Raw genomic sequence first — 23,599 nt, 5'->3', positions numbered from 1 at the left:
TTCCTCTTTTTCTTTGGTTTTTAGGAGTTTTCTTTATTATGTTTATATAACTGTTGAATACTGTATAATGTCAGAATGTTTCAACCTAAATGACAAAAACAGAAACTCAGCTGTTCAGTTTTATTTATTTTTTTGCTCAACAATAAGAATCACCCCATTTGAACAATATACAAAACCTTTTTTTTTTTTTTATTATTTTCAGTATGAGGTGCTTCAAAACACACACCGGGAACTCTTTAGACAAAAGATCTTTTACAAAATGTCTATCATGGAGAAGAAGCAGTTTCTCCGCAGGGTAGCAGACCTCTGATCACCTGTGAAATTTTTCGTATCATTTAATCTCACACTATGTGATTAAACATCCTCCAGCTTCACTAGTCACCTCCCTCATGTATCAACATCAGCTGGGAAACAGACAGGCCTTTTCTGCTGCAGCCTTTCACCAGCTACTATACATCTGTGACACTCCTCAATGAGAACAATGACTTTGTTACACTGATAGCGCATCTACTCGGCTGCAGCAGAAGTCTGTAGTGATGTGGGCTTTGTACAGATTGGGCAGAGCACCTGTATGTTGAGTGGATGGGCTCCAGGCCAGCAGTATCTCACAGTCTGATCAGGCCTGCGTCGCTAGCCTCTCAATGATTCTCCTGTAGTCTTCCACAACCACCTGATAACTCTTCTCCAGCTCCTCGTGCTGCGTCTGAGTGTCCATCTGACCCATGTGGGACACCAGCTCCTCCGGCCGGAGACACTTCCTCATCTTCAGCAGCTCCCTCTGATTCTTCTGCACGACATGAACAGCAAAAACAGACGTTGCACATTAGTTTGATCACTTCTTCCAAAGGATTACAAAACTTTTAAAAAGAAATTGAAGATTTCTGTGACTGTACCAATGTCAAGGCATTTTAGTGGGTATAATAATTGGTTCTAACGAGTTTTGTGTCTGATCTAATACTCCAATCCAATATGTTCCTCAAATCAGACGTCAGTGTAAAGTGTCGGCATTTGCAAGTGATCCAATCAGACTCGTGTGTCCAGACGTCTCCAACCTATCTGCATCGGTCTCTGTTGTCATGATATAGGCATCGGTAACTATGCAGTTATGCTGGTGACACAGTAGGTTCCTTCCAGCTGTGCCTGTAAAGAAATCTCCCCCCAGAGTGCCAGCAGACAATATGTTTCAGTGTCTGTCCAGAGATTGTTGTTCTGCATGCTGTCCCTTATATCACTCTGCTGGATTCTAGATTGTGCTCAGTACTTCCATCACTCTGAATATCATGTTGTCGCTGTGCATCGCATTGTTAGAGACACAAAGGACACTTTGAAATCCGATTTGAGCAGCAAGAGTGTCCAGACTGAGGCTCGCCTGTACAAACCCGATTGGAATTACATTTCAAGCCATCCCCAAATTTGTCTTTGAAAACGGCATTTCATGTGTTTTTCTGCTGTCTAGACTTTCTAAAATCAATCTGGATATGCCAGAAAATGGATATGGGCTGGCAGCCTGAACAAGGCCTTAGTCAATACAAACTTTGTTTTTCTTGTGTGTTATCTCATGAATATAGATGAGTCTGTCATGTTATGTTACATTCTTATTTCAGTTCTGTCGATGTGCAACATGTGAAGGATTTCTGCACACAATGCAGTTTAATGGCTTTTTCACAGTCACACCAGTCAAAGAGTGATGCAGGTTAATGTCTAATAAAGGCTTCATACACTCCAATAATTTATCAAACAGCCTGAAACTCTTTCAGACAGAGGAAGGCTAAACCCTTAACAGGTTTGCACTCCAATTTTTAAATAGCCTGAACATGTGAGTAATGGTGATACTTATGCTATGACAAATATTGAGCACAATTCTAACAGTAATGTAAACACAGTTCTCTCTGAAGGTGGTGGTGGTGGTAGCAGACCAATAAACACCCTCATTTTGGCCTCATTCTGTAGCTTTGCAAGTGTTAAGACGTCCATTAAGGGGTCCTTCTGTGTATTCAATCAAAGCTTTAAAAAACATATAGTGCAACATGAGGATGCTCATCAAGTAACCAACTACCTGCTACAGGGCAGGTAAATCTACAGAGAATGAATTAAGATAGAATTTATACACCTTTTGTAAGGTGTGACATAAAACATGGTACAAGCGACGGTGATTTCTGCAGGTTTGTGGATGTGGACAGACAAAGGACAGACTCTCTAAGTCCAGTGCACTCTGCTGTGTGAACAACCTGCATGCACATGCATGCATACATGGTCACTGGGGACTTGGCGGGTAAGAGCAGAAATGTATAATCCCCTCACATTCACAGAGGAGCGGCCTCTGCCATTCGACTAACTACATGCTAAATCTCCTCGGGGAAGGAAAATCGCTCTGCATCTGGCCACCAGATCTTTCGTTGCCACTCTCCCAAGGAATTCCTCCTTCCCACTCCACCACATAGGTCTTTTCCATGTCAGATTCTGCCTTTTCTTGAGACATGTGGTTACACTGCTGACAGCAAATTCTCTAATGGATGGTATGCAAAGTCTCAGTGAGCAGCTCAAACATAAAATGTCACAAGCAAACAGGATGTAGGTAGTTATTCTGGTGCACAGAACTACTCAGTGTTTCCCACTGTCAAGTCTGAGACACAGAATCAGACACACTGAACATATTCTGTTCACCAGGCGCACGTCTGTTACACCGAACGTCTGAACCTCAAAGAAACTCGCCCAGAAAAACAGGAGAAAACAACGAGGAAAAAAAAAAAAACCTACACTGCTTTTGGAAAAGCACTGAATTCTGAATAGTCGCAGCTTTTTTTGACAAAGTGCTTTAAACACACTTTCATGAAAATTATTTCTCCCAAAGAAATGCAAATCCTGACTAATGACATGTGCCTGAATAGAAAAAAGCTCCAGCAGCAGCAAAACCACAGACGCCTGGTGCGCCCTATTGTGGCTGTAACAATACGGCACTAGTAATCTATCAATTTTTGCAGGACTGAAGATCAATTTTTCTGCTGTTTTAAAAGGTAACATAATAAACAGTGACAACACACTGCTGTAAGCTGTACTTGCACCTTTTTTTCTTCCTACACTGAACAGCTATAATGCTACGCTAACAAAAGGTGGAAGACTGGAGTCTTGCTTGACAGCAACAGAGACAAGTTGACATTCGGATTTATTTGAATACATGAGGGAATCACTCAGAACGTCACTCTGACCCACTCTGCACTGACATGCAACGTATTCTTCTATGGAGCAGTGACAATTAAAACCTCACCCTGTAGGGTCCAAATAGCCTCTTCTTCACCTCTAAACGGTACTCTCGTGCTTTTACTTCATCACTCATGTCTGTAGCTCTGAGACGCAGGATTTCGTACACTCGCCTCGCATGTTTCTGTGGAAAAAAGAGCACGTTGATTAAAATCATTTTTCATTCAATTATATTTAAGCCATTACACCTCAAAGGGAGCCTAACACACTGGCCAGCACAATGGCTACTGGAAGTCCGAAGTCAAATATGGGGCATTTGATAAATCAGGCAACTAATAATTTGCATTTTTTTGTTTTTAACTACTTCTACCAGTAGCTGCAAGAACCAACATAGAATGAAGGCATTTCAGACAAGGAAGTAGAGCTGCTAAACACGGGGCTATTCAAAGTTTTGCTGTATTTGTAGAAAATATTAGTAAAAAGACTGTGGAGAAGAGAGACTATCAATTAAAAATAAAGTACACATTCACATTTAGAAGAGGGATGTAACTAATGACTAAGCTCTCTGTTGATTAATCTTGAGATAACAGTCAAACTGAGCACAATTTAATGAACAGTTCTTCGCATTCTTTAATAACCAAATCGTATTTAAAAAGGCAGCTGAAATGTGTGTCATGGCTGCGTTATCTTTTCACATCAGCTCGATCGATCACAGCGTCTGTAGGTGAACAAAGTCATACTGCTTTGCAGAGCGTGGCTAATATTAGCAGTGCTAGCAGCAGCAGTCTTTTATTCCCTGCAGGTTAACGCCCAAGTGTCCACGCTGAATGTGGTTACATATTACTACGGTCTCATGCTTATATGTCGGTTTATTTGAACACATCCTACGTTAGTGCAGGGAGAGGGTGGCTTCTGCTAGTGACAGGTGGCTGCCTATCACCTTATATGCAACAGTTAACCAGCATTTTTCATAAATAAAATACTAATAATTAATGGGGCGGCTGTGGCTCAGGTGGTAGAGCGAGTTGGTCAATGATCAGAAGGTCGGCGGTTCGATTCCGCCTTGTAACCTGTGTCATGGTCGTTGTGTCCTTGGGCAAGACACTTCACCCAGCTCGCCTGGTGTGAATACGTATGAATGGATTGTGTGAGGTGGTGGTTGGAGGGGCTGTACCACCACCGTCATGAATGTGTGTGAATGACCGTGTAGTGTAACTTTACTTATCTTGTCTCGTGCTGTATTATTTTGATCTGTTCTTCTTTTATTTTAGTTAAGTTACTCGTCTTCTCTATTGCTGACTAGTGAGGGTGGCATGCTTTAATCATTTAGTCGACCAGTCACCCACATTTCTAATTTAGAAACTGTGACTTTTAATATCACGTTATGTAAACTAAGTTCCTTACATTAACTTTAGTTTCCTATAGCTGTCTGTAAGTTGAAATAGGGATGCATTCATCTTAGTGGGAAAAAAGGGACCCAAAGGGAAAATGTTGTTCTCTTTTAAAAGTAGCTAAAATTAGACGATATTGTCGCTATCACAGTATCACTGAATTTATGGGACTGTTTTCTGTGAGTCAACTGATGGAACCGTTTATCGATAACCTAATATCATTTAACAAGCAATAACAGCAAACACTTGTGAGTTGCAGTAAATGTAACATGAGGATTTACTGCTTTTCCGTTTTCTGATTACAGTAGAATAACTATTTGGGGCTTTGAGCTGTTGGTCACCTCAGGTTGTCTGATATCAGAACAGGCCTTTGCCATTTCTAAAATGTTGCACACAACACAGACTCATTAATAATCAGTTTTTATATATTTGTCTGTTACATTCTGCTCACAGTCTCATACAGCACCTTGTTAATTTTCAGCTTTTCTTGTGCCTCTTTGGCCATGTCTGCTGAGAAGCCGAGGTGCAGTTTGTCTACAGCGAAGGATGGCAGGCCTTGGCAAAGCTTCACCAGCACGTAGTCTCTCAGCTTCACGTAGTTATCAGAGGGGTCTTCAGCTAGAAACAGACACCAGAATATAGTTACCAACTACACTTTTGTATCTATATAAATGACAAAAAAAACAACAATTTTCAAACCATAAAACTTCAAAATAAGTTACCGACACAACACAACACAACAGAGAAACATGACTCAAGTCCAGACAAACCGCTAGCAGGAACCTTCTGCATATTCACTGCTTAATTTTAAAGTTCTTTCTTGAAAAGGTTTTCACTCTGAAAGGAAAAAGCTGGGATGCCTCTTTAGTATTCATCCTCCGTCTGCATGCAAAGCATCTATTTCGATCCAACTAGTTTCAATAGAGCACATTCTGGTATACAAGCCAGCCTTCCAAATTAACTCACCGTCTGGATCCACCAACTGCAGAGAAAAATCATTTAAACTGTTCGTGGGTGATGCCTGGATCTTAGATTAAATGTTTATCCCACCTTCTACGACAGTTAATACCTTTAAAAAAAAAAGTAATAATCTGATGCCTACCTGTGATGTCTTGCACTTTGGGCAGGCCACAGTAAAATCTGTGCACTGCCTCCAGAAGCTGAGCTCCATGACCCTCTCCTTGGAACGGAGGCAGGATCAGCATTTGGCTGTTTAGTTAAAGGTCAGACGTAACACGTAAACATAAAGCCGTGGAGGATTCAGGTCAGTCACAAAACACATTTATGTGGCATCAGAGTTGTTTTTCTCAGTAGGAACAGAAACTGGCTGATTGAAAGCAGGAAATAATAGATTGTTACACTGATCCATCAATGCAACAAATCAAATCACATCAAAAGCTTATCTATAAAGTTGTTTTCAGATACAAATCACCCTGGTTTGGTACTGAAACAAAATCTGCTTGAATGGTTGGCTATATAAGCCAGTAATTTGGGCTCTTTGGGAAGAGGATAAAGAAATGTATAATTTTCCACTCCTTTTTCATACAAAAGAATGGGAAGGCACGTGCTGCCCCAGCAATTACCTTACACGTGGTCGGGTTTTGTCTGGGTACACGTAGTAATTATAAACTGTCATGTAGCCAACAGTTGCGTAGAGAGTCTCCCCATCTTTATTGTACTTTTCAAATCTGCAGATAAAACACAAAGGCAAACAGGTCAATTACAGGCACACTCCCATGCAGTGTCCATTTTAGCCTCTCTGTTCTCATGCCCACCCCTAACCCCCCAACATCAGCATGTTAGAGCAGCCAGGGCCCGATTGGTACACCTGCTACAACCTGAATACATTATGCACTTAATTGGAGTACTGCAACTTAGAGGAAGAGAAGGAGTTGGAGGAGGGACTGAGCTCCTCAAAAATCACTTCAGTCCATTTTCCCCATTGTCACTATTAATAGGTGCCAGGGTAAAGAAAACACTGGCAGAGGCTCTTTTTACTGTTAAGACATTGTTCAGTGTTTCAAAAGACAACAGTATTCAATTCAGCTCTTGCCCCTGAAAAATCTGAAAAGGGCTTTTGGCACAAAGGAAGCTCTTGCCTGATCAACAATTCTCCTACGGGGGAAATATAATCAAACTGGCCTGGTAATTGGTCACAAGCGCCTCAAAGGGGGGCTTTGTTTTTCAATGACACAATAAAGGCTGTAGGGTAGGGGTGGGGGGGTGGAGGGGGTTTGATGTCAATTAAGGAGGGCACTCACACAAGAAAGAAGTCCCAACGATCGTCGTCTGCGTCGATGAAACTGGCAGTCTCTATGAACCACATGAGGAAGGTCTGCAGGCGCTCGTGGTACTCTTGGAATCCCGGGCAGGTGATATCAGCCTGGCAGCAAACACAAACATCAAACATGGTTTAAGGACTAACCACCGTAAATAATTAACGCTAGGCGAAAAGGGATGTTAAAATCTAAGAGAAGGGTGTCTTTGGTGAGGCAGTAAGTGATGTTTGTACCTTGTGAATCTGGTATGTGAGCTCTCCTGCCTCCTCGTTGTGAACCGTGTATGTGTGAAGTAGGGTGCCGAAGGGCTTGAAATTGGCCTCCTTCTCCAGCAGCGAGATGAAGTCATCAGTGTTGCAGGTGAATCCAGCAGGAACGATCTCCCGGATCTTCCCCTCGACATCATCAGGCTAGATGACACAATGAGAATCAATTTAGCAATTCAGCAAACACATCGGGATGATGGAGGACAACGGATTTTGAAACGAATTTAAAACTGACTTTTCGTGTAGAATTTGCTTTGGGTTTTTTTTTTCTTCTTAATTTTGACAAGACTGCTTAAAGTGCAAAATAAAAACTGGAAGCATACATGTTTTGTGAATGAAAAGAAAACCATTAGGCAATTAAAACTGTCAGCTGAGCAGAGACCGCAGCAGCACCCTCCCTCCCCCCCTCCCCGGTGAAAAGGCCACTTAAATCAGTACATTTACTACTTATGTTAAACCATGAATATGTGATGAAGTTGCCACAATAAACGCATTTCTGCTTCTCACTGGGAAATAAAATCTTATGAATTGATCTCAACTTAACAAACCTTTGGGCATCCATAATAGAGGCCTCTCCTCTAATCCTGCCAAGTGAACCCAATCAAATGAATTTGCCCCTGCGTTTTCAAAGAGCCTCATAGACAAAGGGGCCCTACCCTAGGACTTTTTACTCAGTGCAACGTGTGGTTAGTTCAGCTGTAATGTTTGCATTGTATCCATTTCCACAAGGATTGACATGAGAACACTTTGCTAAGCAGCCCTTTCACACCATTTACATGTGTGATGGGCATTATTTCGGCACAGAGACCCTTGCTGCTCAGCATTGAAAACTGGGAAATGAAGAAGGTCTGAGCAAAATGCACTACAAAAGGCTAATACAACATACTGCTAATTCCTCCCTTTCAGACATCAGCTAATATCTAACTGGAAGTAATGCACCTGCAGCTGAATGCCTCTTAACCATTGTAATTGTTCAGCCACATTTCTAGGGAACAAGGACCACACTTAAAAGGCCATGGACAAACAAGTCCCTTTGTCCTGGGCACTCTCCTACATACTAGACACTAAATTGCACAGCCTTCCAGAATAGATGCCTTAGTTTGGCATGAATATAACTTAACAATGTTCCTTTAGAACAGTTTGTTAATGTCTTTGATTTCTAACAATAAGTACAAAGGGAGTACAAACTATCTAATTTGTTGTGTTGGTATTATTTCATCTCTTTAATCCACTCCAAAGGCCACGCTACGCCGATAATTTTGAGCAATTTGTCCGTTTTTAATTAAAGTTTAAACCTTTAAAGTGAAAGCAAACACACATCCGCGTGATCTGCGAATCTAACGTAAACAGTTTCATCGAACGACCGACCACAGGTATTCAACAACTTCCTTCAGTTTCCAGCACATGTGCACAAAAGGTCTGGCACGAAATCAGAGTGTTCTGGGAGAAGTCCAGCAGTACGGTGTTTTTGGCTGATTAAAAGGTGAGTTTTGATCAGAGTCTTGTATCAACGTGGCAGCTGCATCAACTCCATCTCTGCCTCCCCTCGTCTCTCTTCTCTCACCAGCTGCACCGCACCCCGACCGGCCACATGCACTCAGAGACAAACACTCTTCAGATGCAGCCTGAACTCTGCTGCTCCCCTCGCTCTCTGCCTCTACACCAGCTGCACTCAAACCCTTAACAAGGTGAACACTCAGAGGTCAACGCTGAACACTAAGTAGCGGCACACACCGCCATCAGTTTGAATATCAGCTTCAAACCATGTTCCCAAAAAGTGTAATGGCTCTCTTTACGTTTAAAAACAGTGAACTGGTTGCTATGGGTTTCTTTTTCTTTTTTTTCTTCTCCTCCCTCCCCAGAGATGAAAGAAGCCAGCACTGTTCTATGGGGTTATTTATAATTTGAGAACATCCACGGAAACAGCAAATCCTCGTGAGTTAACAAGTTCTACCAGAGCTCCCACTACCACCAGTTGAAGGCCACATTGTCCAGTAGGGAAGCCCCCCTGCTGCTTCCAGACAGGACAGATGTCCCAAAGTTGAATCATTTGACCTCAGCAGGGCCCCTCGCTAATTCTGGTATTCGTTTTGCATGTTTGTTGCATTGACAGCTTCAGGAAATATTCAAAGGTGCCAGAGGCCTTTTGTGAAGTCTCCAGCACAAGCATTTCACTTTACTGTCCGCTTTTGTCCAAATACTAGCTGTTGATATGTAAATAACTGTGCCAGGCAATTAAAAAAACACATAGTTTTTACATACTAAGCAGCACTACTCTCAGAAGAACATTTAAACTAACTATCATCAGCTGAGTAATATATTAATAAATGCAGTAACTATTACATGAAATGAGTGTGTCCTTTTTTAAAGAACTAGTGAAATACAGAAACTCATATTCAACTGCAAAGGTCTTGACTGTCAATAACTTGAGCAATAATTCACTCCTGAAAATACACGTACAATATATCCCACCGGGTCACATTACTTCTCCTGCTGATTCAATCACAGAAAACGCCACAAATCAATGCCTCATGTTAGTCCCTACGTATAAAACCATTTGAAACCATTCTTTTCCGACAGGGCGGAGAAGGATTAGTGTACCGGCACAGGGGGCCGTAGTGGGATGAGATTTAGTCTAACAAAACAGGAGATCGCTTACTGGAATAATGTCACCCCTGAGAGAGGCTTTGAGGTCCCTCAGTTGGTGCAGAAACAAGAAAAGAGTACATTAGGTCTATCTACTCCTTTTAAAGAGTAATTGATCGCACAATTACGGAGGCAGCCACTCAGGAAAGCTGCCTTGTGTTTGTCTATCAAAATTACAGCTTGATTTGCGAAAGTTCAGATTAATAAGGAAACCTTTTGTTCTATACTCTGATATGTGGAGTTGTTTTCAGTATGTTTTGACAAATAAAATAAAATCCTGCTCCATTTTTTACTTTTGCCGTCACCTGCTGTTAGCTCGAAAAACACAAATTACATGTGACACTGGTTATTCAAAACTAACATTTTCAAAACTACTGTCAAAAAACAATAAATGTCTTTCCCTTCAGATTACCCAAATGCATCACAGTTGCTGCAGAGCTTTTAAGCCGTTCCCCCTCAGCTTTTTTCCATTTTCTACACTTTTACAGCAGTGAGCCAAGATAGCTTATTGACACTGTTCAACAGGAAAATACTTTTTAATGACTAAGAAGAATCTTGATATCACTGTTAGTATTTATCTAGCGCACACTCACTGATATAAATGAGGTGAGCAAAACACAACCACCTCAGTGTAACACGATACGGCAGCAATTCAACAACACCGCAAACTAAAGCCGCCAAAATAATCATCAGGTTGAACAAACACCTTTCTGAAGCAATTTTAAAAAGCAGCTTTTGTAGCCTTAATGACAGCAGCATTTAGATTGTTGAATTTGATTTTATTAGTTTAGGCACAATGTACCTCATTAAGTCGCCAATGAGAGTTATTTTATTCAAACTTGTATTTGTTTTACAACAGGTTCTCCACCAGCGTTTCTCTATAATTCACTGCTTTCATTTTCCTATCTGCCCTTACAAGCCCTCTGACTGCTGGTGCAGAGGAGCACCCCTACATCATTGGGCTGCCCACCGTCGGCCTCTGGGTTGGGTTGGTGTGTTTCTGCTGATGTGGAGTGTTTTAATATGCTAATGATAGCTTTCAGTTTGCTGGCCAGAAAGCTCAGTTTTGGTCTCAGACCATGGAGCCAGCTTCCACTTTGCCGCACTCAGCCGACAACTGTCTAATGCACTGTTTGTCAGCCACGGTACCCTGTCGCTCCTTCTGAGTCCACAGACCCCTTGGTGGTCTCCCTCAACAGTGTTTGCTCGATGCAACAGGACAAGCTCAAGTCGAACTACAGCTGTGCCAATTTTTTTAGTTTGTCTGTAAATACTGTATATAGCTCACTGCAAAACTCTTGACTTTAGACTTGGGATGGACTTCAAGAACTTATAAACTGACTTGTCTGTGAGAAGACTTGGCTTACCTGAGACCTGAGTGCCTGAAGACTGGGACTGTCATGATTTAATTGTCTCTTCCTGTTCATTTCATGCCTCTATTTATTTTGGATTAGTGGTATTGGCGCCTTTGGCTGAAACCTTTTTACTGCAAATCCGACAAACTGGCTCTCCCAAGTTATTGGGCTTTCCTTTTTTATTTGACTTAAACCAGAATTTAAAACAGCAACACTGTGGTTTTTGGCTTTGCAGCAAAATCTCTGACGTTAATGTCAACAGAATGTCAAACATGAGAAGTTACCACGAGATAAACAGCTAGTGCCATTAAACCATAGCAGAAGAAGTGGGTGCAGTGGAAAACGATGTAGAAGCAGCGACTGAAATACGATGTTTCGTTTATACAGGTGGATGCCAAAGATTCTCACAACTATGAAAACTGATTGTGGCCCAATCAAATAATTTCGATCAGGCGATCACGCAATAATTGTGACGGCGGAACTGAAGACTCAGCTTCATTTAAAACTCGAGGGCAAAAAAACAGCAGAGACTGAATTTGATGACTCAAAATTTTTCAATAATACTCTACAGGAGGAAGTTTTGTCTGTCAGACTGTCATGAACAATTAATAAAAACAAAAACAAGGATGCACAAAATGTCACCACAAACCAGTGTACACCTCTTATCAGATCACATGGGGGGTAGAGGGATTGTTTGCATATCACAGCTCAACAGCTAACATGGCAGAACGTTTGTAGGCTAACTTGCCCACATTAGGATGAACCCCCAACTTCCTTGAGACTTTGAGTGCGACCAGATCAGAATTGGCATATTTCAATATATTGCATCTGATATTACTAATTGTTTTATAGTGGCAGGAACATCCAGGAACCTGCTCTCACAGCTCCAGCATCTACCAGTGACAGCAACTGGAACCAGACCGATGCGAATCCTCTTCTTTCACTAAAATCTGAAAAACTACACCATAATGCGAATTATCATCATAAATCACTAGTTTAAAATGATCTAATATATTGTTAATAGTTCATTTAGGCTTGCAGGTAGAGTGTAGTCAGTGGACTGTGGGTGCTTTAGTTGATCTAGAAATAATGTGGAGAGTGTTGAGAGTTTGGTTTACTACAGTCCAAGTGTTTCTTTGATTCAACGGCATGTAAAATTCATCACCACTTGCAACATCCACCCCAAGTCGTAGACCACTCTGGTTTTACATTATACCCCCTACTTAAAGCATAACAAAGCAGTTTTTGGTACATTTCAGGAGGAGGCAAAGTATTGCCATCATTTCTTGATACTTCTGCATGTTTAAAGCATACTATGTTCATGCTAGAAAGCTCTGATGGTAACAACATGGTTATCCATTGTCATCACAGTAATAGAAGGCTGTCACAAGTGTGGTGAGCAGTGATCCTGCACTGACTCTAACAGGCTAGAATTTCTAAATCAAGAGAATAAATGTAACTTCATGTCTTACCTCCACACAATCGAACGCCTCCGTGACCTTTGAGGAGTATTTTACTTTGAAGAGGGTGCTCAGGTTTCCAGCGGTGTAGAAGAGCTGGATCTGAAGACCTTTGTATCCAAACGCAACTTCACTACAGACAGAAAAAAAAAAAAAGAGGAAATTATTAAAAGTCTGAGTAAGATTATAAAATGTGTAACTAAGGTTGTGACATAGAAACAGAAAACAATAAAATCACAGTTTTTGTCGTGTGGAGTCCAGGTTAAATATATGTCAGAGGGACAATAACAAACATCTGATTATCTATTCCATGAAAATTGTTAAATATACACCTGGAGTGAATAATAAATGTTTACTGTAGGTCACTTATTTCACTCTGTTGCATTGTTTTTTTCATCATTATATCACTAGCAGTTTATGACAAAACAGATTCATCATTATGCAACTGTGTGATTAAGGTTTACTAGCAATTACGCTTGCTGAAATAATTAATGCCCCAATTACAGAGTTCCCTTTGAGCTGATTGCAGCAAGTGCAAAAATAACCAATCCCAGTTTTGACTAATTTGGAAATGCAATTTAGAGCATAATGACATGCTACTGTAAGTCTACACACAGACACAGGTGTCACTGCCAATAATGTAGTCTTGCTCAGGTTCAACGCCTCTATTGTGCATCGCATTACAGTACTAATGCAACTCTTAACAGCTTTTTGTGAGTCTACAATAACATGCAAGACCAATTACTGTTCATGCTAACGTGCTCAGTTCCTCTCTGTGCCCGACACTGCAAACTTCATTTTGTGGTTTCCATCATGAAGATGACAAACTGGTACTAAAATATTCAAAATCGATATCAGAATCAGAGTCAGCTTTATCGACTTGTACACATGCAAGGAATGTGGATATTGTTTGTCTTTGTTCTTAAAGTATTTAATCATGCAGTTAAGGGCAACAGGTTAGAGAAAAGAAAGTGTTCGACTACTATGAACAGCGATAGATAAGTGTAAAAGAGCAAATTTAAGCAATAAGCACTAATATCAAAGGGCCTCAGGAGAAGTAATAAAAAAAGAACTTAATAAATGATGTGATAAGTAGAACAGTAGGCATGTTTGTTCAGCGGTTTAAAGATATAATGGAACATTTCTTTCAGCAGTCGTTATCAGTCTCATGTCTCAGAGCTAAATACAGTGAAATTAGGACATGCTTAGCCTAAAGACTTAAGGCAAGAACAAACAGCCAAGTCCGACTCTGCCAGGTCGTAAAATAAGCAACCAACACGCTTCTTCTTAGACTAAAAGCCGGAGTGGGTTGAAAGAAAAGTAATTGACAAAAGATTTGCAATTCCTATTTTGTAAAATTAGAAAACTAAGTTATGTTGATGAAACAAAAATGGGAGGAATCAACCATTAGTGCAAAGTGCTGCTAGTGTTATGTTGTAGTTCATCCTCAAAAACGGCCATCTTTGGGGGCATTTTGGATCTCATGACTAAATACATGGTGAGACAAGAGACAAAAAACGGAGTGTTTTAGAAATTCTTGTCACTTTTTCACCTACATACTAACATTAGCAAAGTGCAGCACAGAATTTCAGCAGCCAAAAACAAGATCACCAGACCAACACACACTGCAGAAGTGTAGAAAACCTCTGATGGAACAAAGAAAACAATTTGGTCCATAAAGGCCTGTGTTCCCAGAATAACCATCGTTCTCACCCATGTTACAGCAGAGAGGCTGTTTTCCACTGCTGGAGACTTCATTTAATGTTAACACCACCATAAAAAAAACACTTAGGTCTTACTCCTCGTTCTTTTGCCATCTTGTTATATGAGATTCAGATCTGAGATTTATTATATTGATGACTCAATAGTTTAGCTTTATTGTGCAACCTGTTATCTTCTGTGATGATATGATCAAGCAGACATTGTGCCAACGCTGTCTGTTACAAAAAAAAACAAATATTCTAAAGCCTCAAATGCACAGTTCTCTGCAATTTGTCCCTTTACAATTTGAATTTCATACATCCAAAGAACTTTTCAGTAACTTAAACAGCAAATACAGTTTTCTGTTCATACTAAAATTAACTATAGACAAACTCCTGAAGTATCTACAGTTTTATAGCCACTAAAAGAAAAAAAATATATTAGTCATTATGTTTAGGATGCTCAGAAACCTGTAGCTACCACATGGTCTTGGGCCTTTGCCAACAGTGAGTTAATTTATGTGAGACTGTCGCCTCATATAGGAGGTTCTGGGTTCAAGCGTGCCGGCTGGCTGGGGTCACTCTGTGCCTGGGTGGGTTTCCTCCAGGCACTCTCGTTTCGTCCCAAAGGTTAGGGTAACTGGCGAACTGAAACTGCCCATAGGTGTGAATGTAAGCGTGAATGGTTGCCTGTCTCTAGATGTCAGTCATGTGATTGACTGGCAACCTGTCCCAGGTGCACTCTGTCTCTCGCTCAGTGTCAAATGGGATTAGCTCCAGGCTGCTACTTTCTATGTTTACTTTCAGTCAGTCTCAGAGAAAAGCTTTTGAAATAATTCATGTAAGAAAAAAAGATGTTTATTTTGGAGACCAGGAGGAGGCTCTCGCTGCTTGCCCTGTTATACATTATTTTGTGTGACTGCTTGTTCCCCTGAATCTCGTCAGCAGGGGTGGAGAGTTAGTATGACACTTAGAGCCACAATAGCTACATTAACAGGAAATGCACCAGGTTGAAATGAACCAAGATTACTACTTGAAGTGGATGTGCCTATGCCTCCGTCTGCAGCCTTAAACAAATCCAACTAAGGGACACACTATATCAGTAGCGGGTATATTATTGACCAATAAGTAGGAAAATGTCATTACTTTTTATTGTTCCGATGCAACAATTATCATGATAATTACATTTGGACGTGTTGCTAACACAACAACCCAGGTATGAGGTTTAATGTATGTCTCTCTGCCCGTTTGCATAAAGGCCGGACTGACACACATTCAGTATGTGGCTTGGAAGCAGAGGAAAATATAAAAATGGCAGCATGTATTCTTCACACACAACAAAATCCACCATTGAGATTTTGAGAGCACAGATTGAGCAATTTTTCAAACACCTGTTGAACAAGCAGACCACAATATACTTGTAAAAACAGGGTTTTAACTGTCCTCCACAGTCAGCTCAAAATCTTTTCTTCATTCTCAAAACGTGTATGTTTTACACTTCACAAATCCATACGAAGCACAATATACCATCAGTAAATTATTGTGAACAAGATCAAAACAGTGTTGAGTCTAAGTTGCCATGTATCTGAAAATCAGCTGAATTCTTGCAGACTCTGGGGTTGAGACCAAGCAAAACAAAAATAAAGTTTGACATTACTTTAGAATATAAAAATAAACTATTAGAAATTATCATAAACTACTAAAAAATGAATTCATTTTGTATTCTAGAGATGGTGAAGGTTTCTCTTAATATTGGTGTCGTATTAGGATTATAAACTTGGCCGTTTAAAAACATCTATTTCTTCCTGTTCACATTTGTGCATGTGTAAGATTATCAGTTATCATACTGGCATTGGCCCCAACGAGCACATAATTAGTGGTTATCAGCCCTGAAATTCCATACTGGTGCATCTCTAATCCATTCCAGTTAGCTTGAATTCATGCTGCCTGTAATTACTGTTTACATGCAAAATGGGACTGAATAGCAGAATTTATCACTTTCAGTTTGGAAAGAGGGGTCTGCGACCAACAAATGTTCATACATTTTTCTCATCAAGGTAAGAGCACAACATACACCAGCAATTAGACAATAACCACCATTCAATGTAATGTTTTCCCCAACAGCCATGTGTGCTGGCTGATTATTGTGACTGAATGGAAGGTTCAGGATTGACTTGAAAATTATCTGTAGTATTTAGAGATGCCTTTTTAATGTACAGCCCTCATGTCTAATATTTTCCATTGCTGCATGTTATGTCAAAGGGAAGAATTAATAAATAAGGACTTTTCTAGTATGGCACTTCGTTTTTAGTAAGAAACTTTGTTTAAAGTCTTGAGCAATAAGGTCTGTATCATAAACTAAACTGAACTGCAAACTGACTTTTCACCTTTATTCTAGACATATTCTTAGTGGGATTGGAATAGATTTCTTTAACTTACATTGAAGGCTTCTGGCAAAGCACATTATCCAACATTGCTACTGTGTGGTTGCAAATATGTACCAGAAGTTACTACATTTCTGTCTTTTCTCTATCATTATAACAAGCACTGTACTCATGACAAAAAAAATATTCCTTTGGCTTACTCGTCTCCAAAAATTTGGTGGCTGTACTCGGGGTGGAATGTGGTGCCATCATCATCCACATCCTCTGGAAAGCGAACTGAAAGTAAAAGAAGACTGGGGTCAAATATCTAAGCTATTAAGACAAAAAGTAAAGAAATGATCACAAAATGCAGTTATTCTACACATCCCCACATCACCATGTTATCTATTTACAAGAGATGCAAAACAAAGCAAAAATAAACCAACCCAGTTTCAAGCCTATAGCTTCATTGGTGTCACACTTGTACTCAGCCAGTTTCTTCTCCATGGTATTCACTGCTGAGGAAACACACAAAGCACAAACCATGTTGTTACAGTTTCTTTAGCTATTTCTACAAACGCACTTTCTATTTTTTCATTTCATCTTAAGAATATTGCTTCAAGGATTAGTCTGCATCTGTTCTGATGATCAGATGATTACTTTAGTTTCTTTCAGCACAAGTGTCCACATTTACTGCTATTAGCTTCTTAATTCTGAGGATTTCTAGCTTGTTTTGTCATACATGATATTCAACTGAATATCTTTTAATTCCACCCTAAAACAGGACATGTAAATAATCACCTTTAAATCTATGAAATGATTCACTGTTGTCATTTTATACACAAAACAATGACAAGAAAAAGCATCAGATTAAACAATAATGAAAGTAATAGTTACAGCCCTGCTTAAGACTATGTAATTACAGTGCATCAAGAAAGAGATTTTACATTAAACTCCTTTTTCCCTGCTAACAGGATTTCATTCTAAACCAAACAGGATAAACTCTACAACTATATTTAGTTTCTGTCATAAATCAAAACACAGAACTGGGGACAGGGGTGATGCTTCACTTTGTGACAGTCAAGCCATAAATGTGTCTGGTACAGGAAATTATTTGCACAACAACATAGATTCAAGCCCAAAAATAACAGCGTTGGAGATGGCTTTCTTAGAGGAGATGAAGAATCATATTCCTGCCGGATGTTGTCAACAACATCCACGCTGCTCCTCAGCAGCTAATGCTCACCGGCCACAGTAACAATGGACGAGCTAACCAACTTGACCCCAACTAGGAGTTACAATAGTTTAAGTTCTGAGAGCATAAATGTCGTGATTTTCGATGAAGCTCTGCACTGAAAACCTGATGCATCAGTATCGATTCTGACAATCCGAGTACATCGATCAGACACAAATATGATCCTTAAAAAATAGCATGCAAGTCTCTCAGCTAAAGACACCCATCAACGTGGATATTGAAAGTGCTCTACATGTAGGCTAAAGCCAGGTTTCTTGTCAAAACATCAAGCAGCTGTTAGCACAATAACCTACATAATCTACACGCGGCATTAAAACGTCGTGAGCTAACGTTATGTCTGCATCCATCTACAAATCCAGAGCACACATTCAACTAGAAATCCAAGCGTTGCATCAACACAAACACACTGCCTGTTGTGATATCCTGATAGCATGTTGCTAGCGTTAGCAAACAGGCCCATTGCTGTCTGTGCAGCGCAGCATCAGCTAGCTTAACTCGCTATGCTTTCAACAAGCTAGTTTGGAGCTTCAGCGGGTTTGCAGCAGCGCTACTGTACGTTAGTCGTTTAATATGCGTTAAAATGAACACAGAAGAGATGCAGCATGTAAACGTTTAACCTCTTACCCGCCATTTTTGCACACTGTGTTGTGCTGAGCTGCCGTCCCAAAAGACCCGCGGAATCACGACGACTTCCGGGTCCTTGTGTTTCCGTGGCAACAGGATCTAGTTTTTTTCAACGGCAGCTGTAACGTTTAACGGGGACACAGTTAAAATAATCACTCTACAACAAATTCACTCAGAAAAAGTGAATAAAAAGGTTATGATAGTAAAAAAAAAAAAGAGAGAGAGAGAGAGAGAGAGAGAAATATATATATATATAGTTACTAAAATGACAGGATATTGAGTTAGCACAAAATAAATCAAGCAGCTATACTCAGAGTTATATAATAAACAGTGGCAAGAAAACCCTCCACCATAATTCCCCTCCTGACCACAAAATATAGTTAATTTTCAGTCCTTTATTTTATTTATTTATTTTTTAACAATAGTGACCTTATTAGCCTTTAAATAGTACTAGTATAACTTCACTGGTCTAAGGAAATCAAAAATAGTTGGCTTTGAAGTATGTTATTGTAACATTTTGACAGGACAAAATAAGAATTTACATATAAAAGCCTCTTTTTGCAGTTAAATAACAGTCATGTGGAGAGTGACCCATTAGTTTGAACAAAATTAACAAATATATTCTCTGCAATATGTATTGTTGAGTTATACAGTTTGATAGCTGCAGGTAGAAACAGCCTCTTGTGAAAATTTATGAATATAATATGATGAAAAAAATACACTAAAGGCAGACAGACTATATTTTTTTATTGTAATATATCATGCTTATATAATGCTGTTACCCAGTTCATCTCCAGTTTGCTTGTTTCTGTTCAACCAAGATCAGTTTGTTTTGTGAAATGTCAACATTTTAAATTAACAGTCAATTTTAGTCCCTGATTGAGATAGAAGACAATACTGACAATACAGTTATACAAAGAAATATTAATTTCCGTTATCTTTAAGTGATACACATAGATCAGACCCACATTAAACACCAAGATGTCCAATTGTTACCATTATCACAATTAAAAAAAAAAAAAAAAAATTAAATTAAAAACCTGTACAAATACTGCAAATAATGAGCTTATCCTCAAAATGTACAAATTCTAAATGGTGGTATGAAGTAAATGAAGCTCAAATTTATTTAGTGTCATTACTCAGACACATTAATTCAAAATCACAGAAGTACAAGTTCAAGCTATTTTTTGAACTGTAAATAGTTTACTTGGTACATACTAGTCACAGTGTTTATTACCCAGATTTAAAGGACTACAATTAACATTCTCCTATTTGTTTATGTTCTATGGTGATATAAAAACACAATATCAGCTTATATGTCAATATTGGATTATCTAAAAAAAATTGTTTTTTTTAAAATATTCAGTTTAAAAACTCATATTCTTTGGGCTGCAATGTGTTTGAGCAACTAACAAGCCTATAGAGACATACTGAGGTCATGGAAATAAATATATCATGGGAAGAATGCAGTTAGGACAGATTTACTTTTGTAATGTAAAATATAGAGTTTAACATGAAATCCATGTTTGTATTTGTCATTTTATTGTACTATGTTTTCTTGATGCAGTGCAGGAGGTAAAAAAAAATCTAGTGAATGTTTTCTTTTTTTCAGTCAAGACAGTGATTTGTTGTGTTCAGCTTAAATGCCAATTTTAAAAATTTCCTTTGTCATACCACCACAAAAAAAAACCCACAAGTGAAATGAAATGTGAGGGGAAGTCACACCACTCTATGTGAACATCTGATTATTGTCATACAAATATGTGGCAAACAACTCATTTGGGATAAAAGTCCTCCTTCAAACAAGTTAGTGAGACTAAAGAAAGTGGTTAGGTTAGACTACAGTGATATCTCAATGAAATAAACAGAAATTTACTCTCCGGGGGAAAGTGCAATCCTGAACATCCCTGTGAGCCCGGGTAATGCTGTGCTATCATCCCAGCCTCGGCTATTCTGTCCTCCAGGTGCACCAATGAATGACCTGCCCAGTCATGTTTAAGCCACTGTAATTTTACCTCTACTACACTATCAGCACTAGATTATCCCTTTCCTGAACAATACCATACCTTTTACAATCCTTAGGCAACAAATTGTGTCTGCATGGAGGCAATACATGCTGCTTGATCTCTGAACTTCAAACTACAGTTGTTTAGAGTTTTTTTTAGAAGATTCCACAATGGAGGTGGGAAATACAGTGTTGTAGAGGTACAGAATTTTGGCACAGTCAATTCCTGGTAGAGATTTTCTCAAATAAATTCAACAGTGTTTCTGACTGGAGTCGATTGGTGATGAAAGTGTTGGTCATTACGTTTATGGTCGGTGGGCTGATCCCTGACAAGTCCTTGAACAAGACACTGAACCCCAAATTGCTTTTCACACAGTGTCCGAATGTTATATCATGTTTTGGCCTCAATTTATTTAGCAAGGACATTTATTTAACAACAGAAAACCCGGAGAATGTCCAAACTAAGAATTTGCGAGCAGATGTGAAAATCAATGGGACAAGTACACATTATGAGATGCAAATTAACAGACTGTAAATTTTTTACTGCAGCTATACTTTCTAACAATATCAAAACATTTCATACTGAATTACATGATCTAATAAGTATTAAGCATGCATTAAAATCAGTTCATAAAATATTAAATCTTTACTTTTTTAAATTAGATCCGCTTATATTTACTGTAGGTGCTTATTCCAGTATGCATGAATAACTTGGTTGAACTGTATTTTCTAGTTGCACACAGCAACACAGCACACTTTTACACAGTTCCATGGAAAGGCAGAGGCTCAGTGGCTTATCCAGTTTCCATGGGAAGTGCTTACTTCCCCACATGACCGCAAGTCACATTTTGGATGAGTGTGGATTTCAAACACTGTTGTAGAGTGACTTGCCAAAACGAAATTAATTTCTTAATTCCTGCACGCGTTGATAATAGCAGATAAGACAGCACAGCCTAAAAACCCTAAACTGACAGCAAGTATGCTAAAAACAAGATGATAGGGTATCGGTTGAGGTGCTGGTATTGGTGGTTAAGCATTTTGTGTAGTGATATCTGTACATTTCTTCCCCCTCTTTTTTTATAAAGACACATGGAACCTTAACTTCAGTGCATCGGTGGAGAAAGTCCTCACCTCCTTCACTCAAGTAAAAAGATTAATACCACAATGTATAATGACTCTCTTAAATCCCTTGCATTGAAACGTATGTATTATCACAATATGTCCCCTGTGACTGTTGTATTTTGTCATCATTATTATTTATTTGTCCATGTAAAAGCAGAGTTTTACTGTTGTAGTTGGCTGAGGTAGTGCTCATTTGGAATCATACCCAACTAACTAATGATTATTTTTCATTATGAACTAATCTCCTGATTATTTTCTCCATTAAGGGTCTGATTGCTTTGTTTGTAAAAAATAAAAATAAAAGTATGAAAATTGTGAGAACTATCATCACAAGCCCTCTACATAATTATCAGATCAGTGGTCAATTTTCTCTCAGTTCACTAATTGATTAATAGACTGATCATTTTAGTTGTAAAACATTAAGCATCATATCTTGTAAGTTCTTCATCTTCATGTTTTGTGTGCAGAAATATCAATCTGTAAAGTAACTAGCCGCTAAAGCTGTCAGGTAGATGTAATAAAGCAATAAGTACAATATGTCCCTCTGAGATGTAATAAATGGACAACAAATTTGTACCTGTGTACATTACTTGAGTGAACATACTTAGTTAAATTCCACCAGTCTGTATACTTTCAGGATTACCAAGCAGGTTGTAATCCACATGAAGTGCAGTTGCTGCATTTTACAAGTCACACATGAATAAATCTATTTTTGCAAGTTAGACAGTGTGCAGGAGTCCTTCAGTCTGTTGTATCCTTTTCTCTTTGCCCTGTTACTTCACCCTAACCAGTCGAGGCAGATGTCTGTCCTCCCTGAGCCGGGTCCTGCCAAAGACAGTTGTTCCTCTCCATTGTCGTCAGTGTGCTGCTTTCAGGGAACATTTTGTTTGGTTCTTCATGTGTCATTTTGTAAAGTCTTAACCTTTATTATTATAAATCAGACACGTAATTTGTTAGAGTTTAAAATATTGTAGGGCCCTCTGAAATATATAAGCAGCTGCATTATTTATGCATTTGCATAACTAATAATATTGTGGGGTCTTCAAGTTACTGTTTAACTTTGTCAGGCAAATATGTGAATATAAATAGTGAGGCACTCTTACATACTCAGTATTGTAAGATCTTAAATATTTAACGTAATCAGGAAATATTATACTTTATATAACATTGTAAGGTTTTCACCTTAATGTTTAACTAAGTCAGGTAAATTGAGTGGCCAAATTAATCATATTTTAGGGTCCTAACCTTAATTGTTTAACTTAGTCAGGTAAATTTGTACTTTAAATAATATTGCAGGGTTTTAACTATAACATTTAAATTAGTCAGGTAAACGTGCATTACTCATTATACTGTAGGGTCTTAACCTTTGTGTTTAACTTAGGTATATGTGTGTTTTATATATTATTGTTGGATCTGGACTCTAATATTTAACCTTGTTAGGTAAATTCTTATTCATTTACAGTAGAGCACTTTGGCTAAATGACTGTTGTTCAAAAATGTGAACAGCCTTTTTGTTTTAATTCTGTCTTTATTGCTCTTATGGTGTCTTGTCTGCTTTTGTATGGTCTGGTAAAGCAGTTTGTAAACCTTTATTTTTTTGGTGCAATATAAAGTGGCATATGAATAAAGTTATTATGATTATAAAGATGTTGGTTGCAGAGGATGTCGCCTGCACATTAATGGTTAATGTTCTGGATATTTTTGGACAATGAGAAACTCATCTGGAAATTTTTCATTATTTAGTGGCATTTCCATGCCTCGGGCTGGGACAAGAAAAAAAAACAAACCTCACAACAGAGATGAACACTCTTGTTTTGTTTTTTTTTTTCACCACACATGATTTCGGTCACATCCAGTGCAGAGGACTGTCTGTCTGCAGCTCAGTGTCCTCGTCTGACCCCAGCAGTCAGGAAACGCTGCAACACACGTGCTGAG

The 23,599-nt window shown here is 39.0% G+C and overlaps 1 protein-coding gene across 2 annotated transcripts; it reads right to left on the bottom strand.

Moving 5' to 3' along the window:
- Positions 1–106: 106 nt before the first annotated feature.
- Positions 107–18,601, bottom strand: hat1 (histone acetyltransferase 1). 2 transcript variants are annotated; one of them, XM_008278708.1, is made up of 11 exons: positions 18,538–18,601; positions 17,105–17,176; positions 16,880–16,955; positions 12,608–12,728; positions 7,102–7,278; positions 6,851–6,972; positions 6,173–6,277; positions 5,692–5,798; positions 5,056–5,207; positions 3,266–3,382; positions 107–787 (listed from the first exon to the last, which is right to left on the bottom strand). In XM_008278708.1, the coding sequence occupies exons 1-11, from the start codon at positions 18,542–18,544 to the stop codon at positions 617–619; spliced, it is 1,227 nt and encodes a 408-aa protein (XP_008276930.1). In that variant the 5' UTR covers positions 18,545–18,601; the 3' UTR covers positions 107–616. The 2 variants fall into 2 exon arrangements, with proteins under 2 accessions (XP_008276930.1, XP_008276931.1); XM_008278709.1 differs by having other exon boundaries at positions 17,105–17,173; positions 18,538–18,555.
- Positions 18,602–23,599: the final 4,998 nt, after the last annotated feature.

Source organism: Stegastes partitus, unplaced genomic scaffold, assembly GCF_000690725.1.
Source record: "Stegastes partitus isolate 25-593 unplaced genomic scaffold, Stegastes_partitus-1.0.2 Scaffold130, whole genome shotgun sequence".
NCBI lineage: Eukaryota > Metazoa > Chordata > Actinopteri > Pomacentridae > Stegastes > Stegastes partitus.
This window is presented reverse-complemented; position numbering and strand designations above follow the sequence as displayed.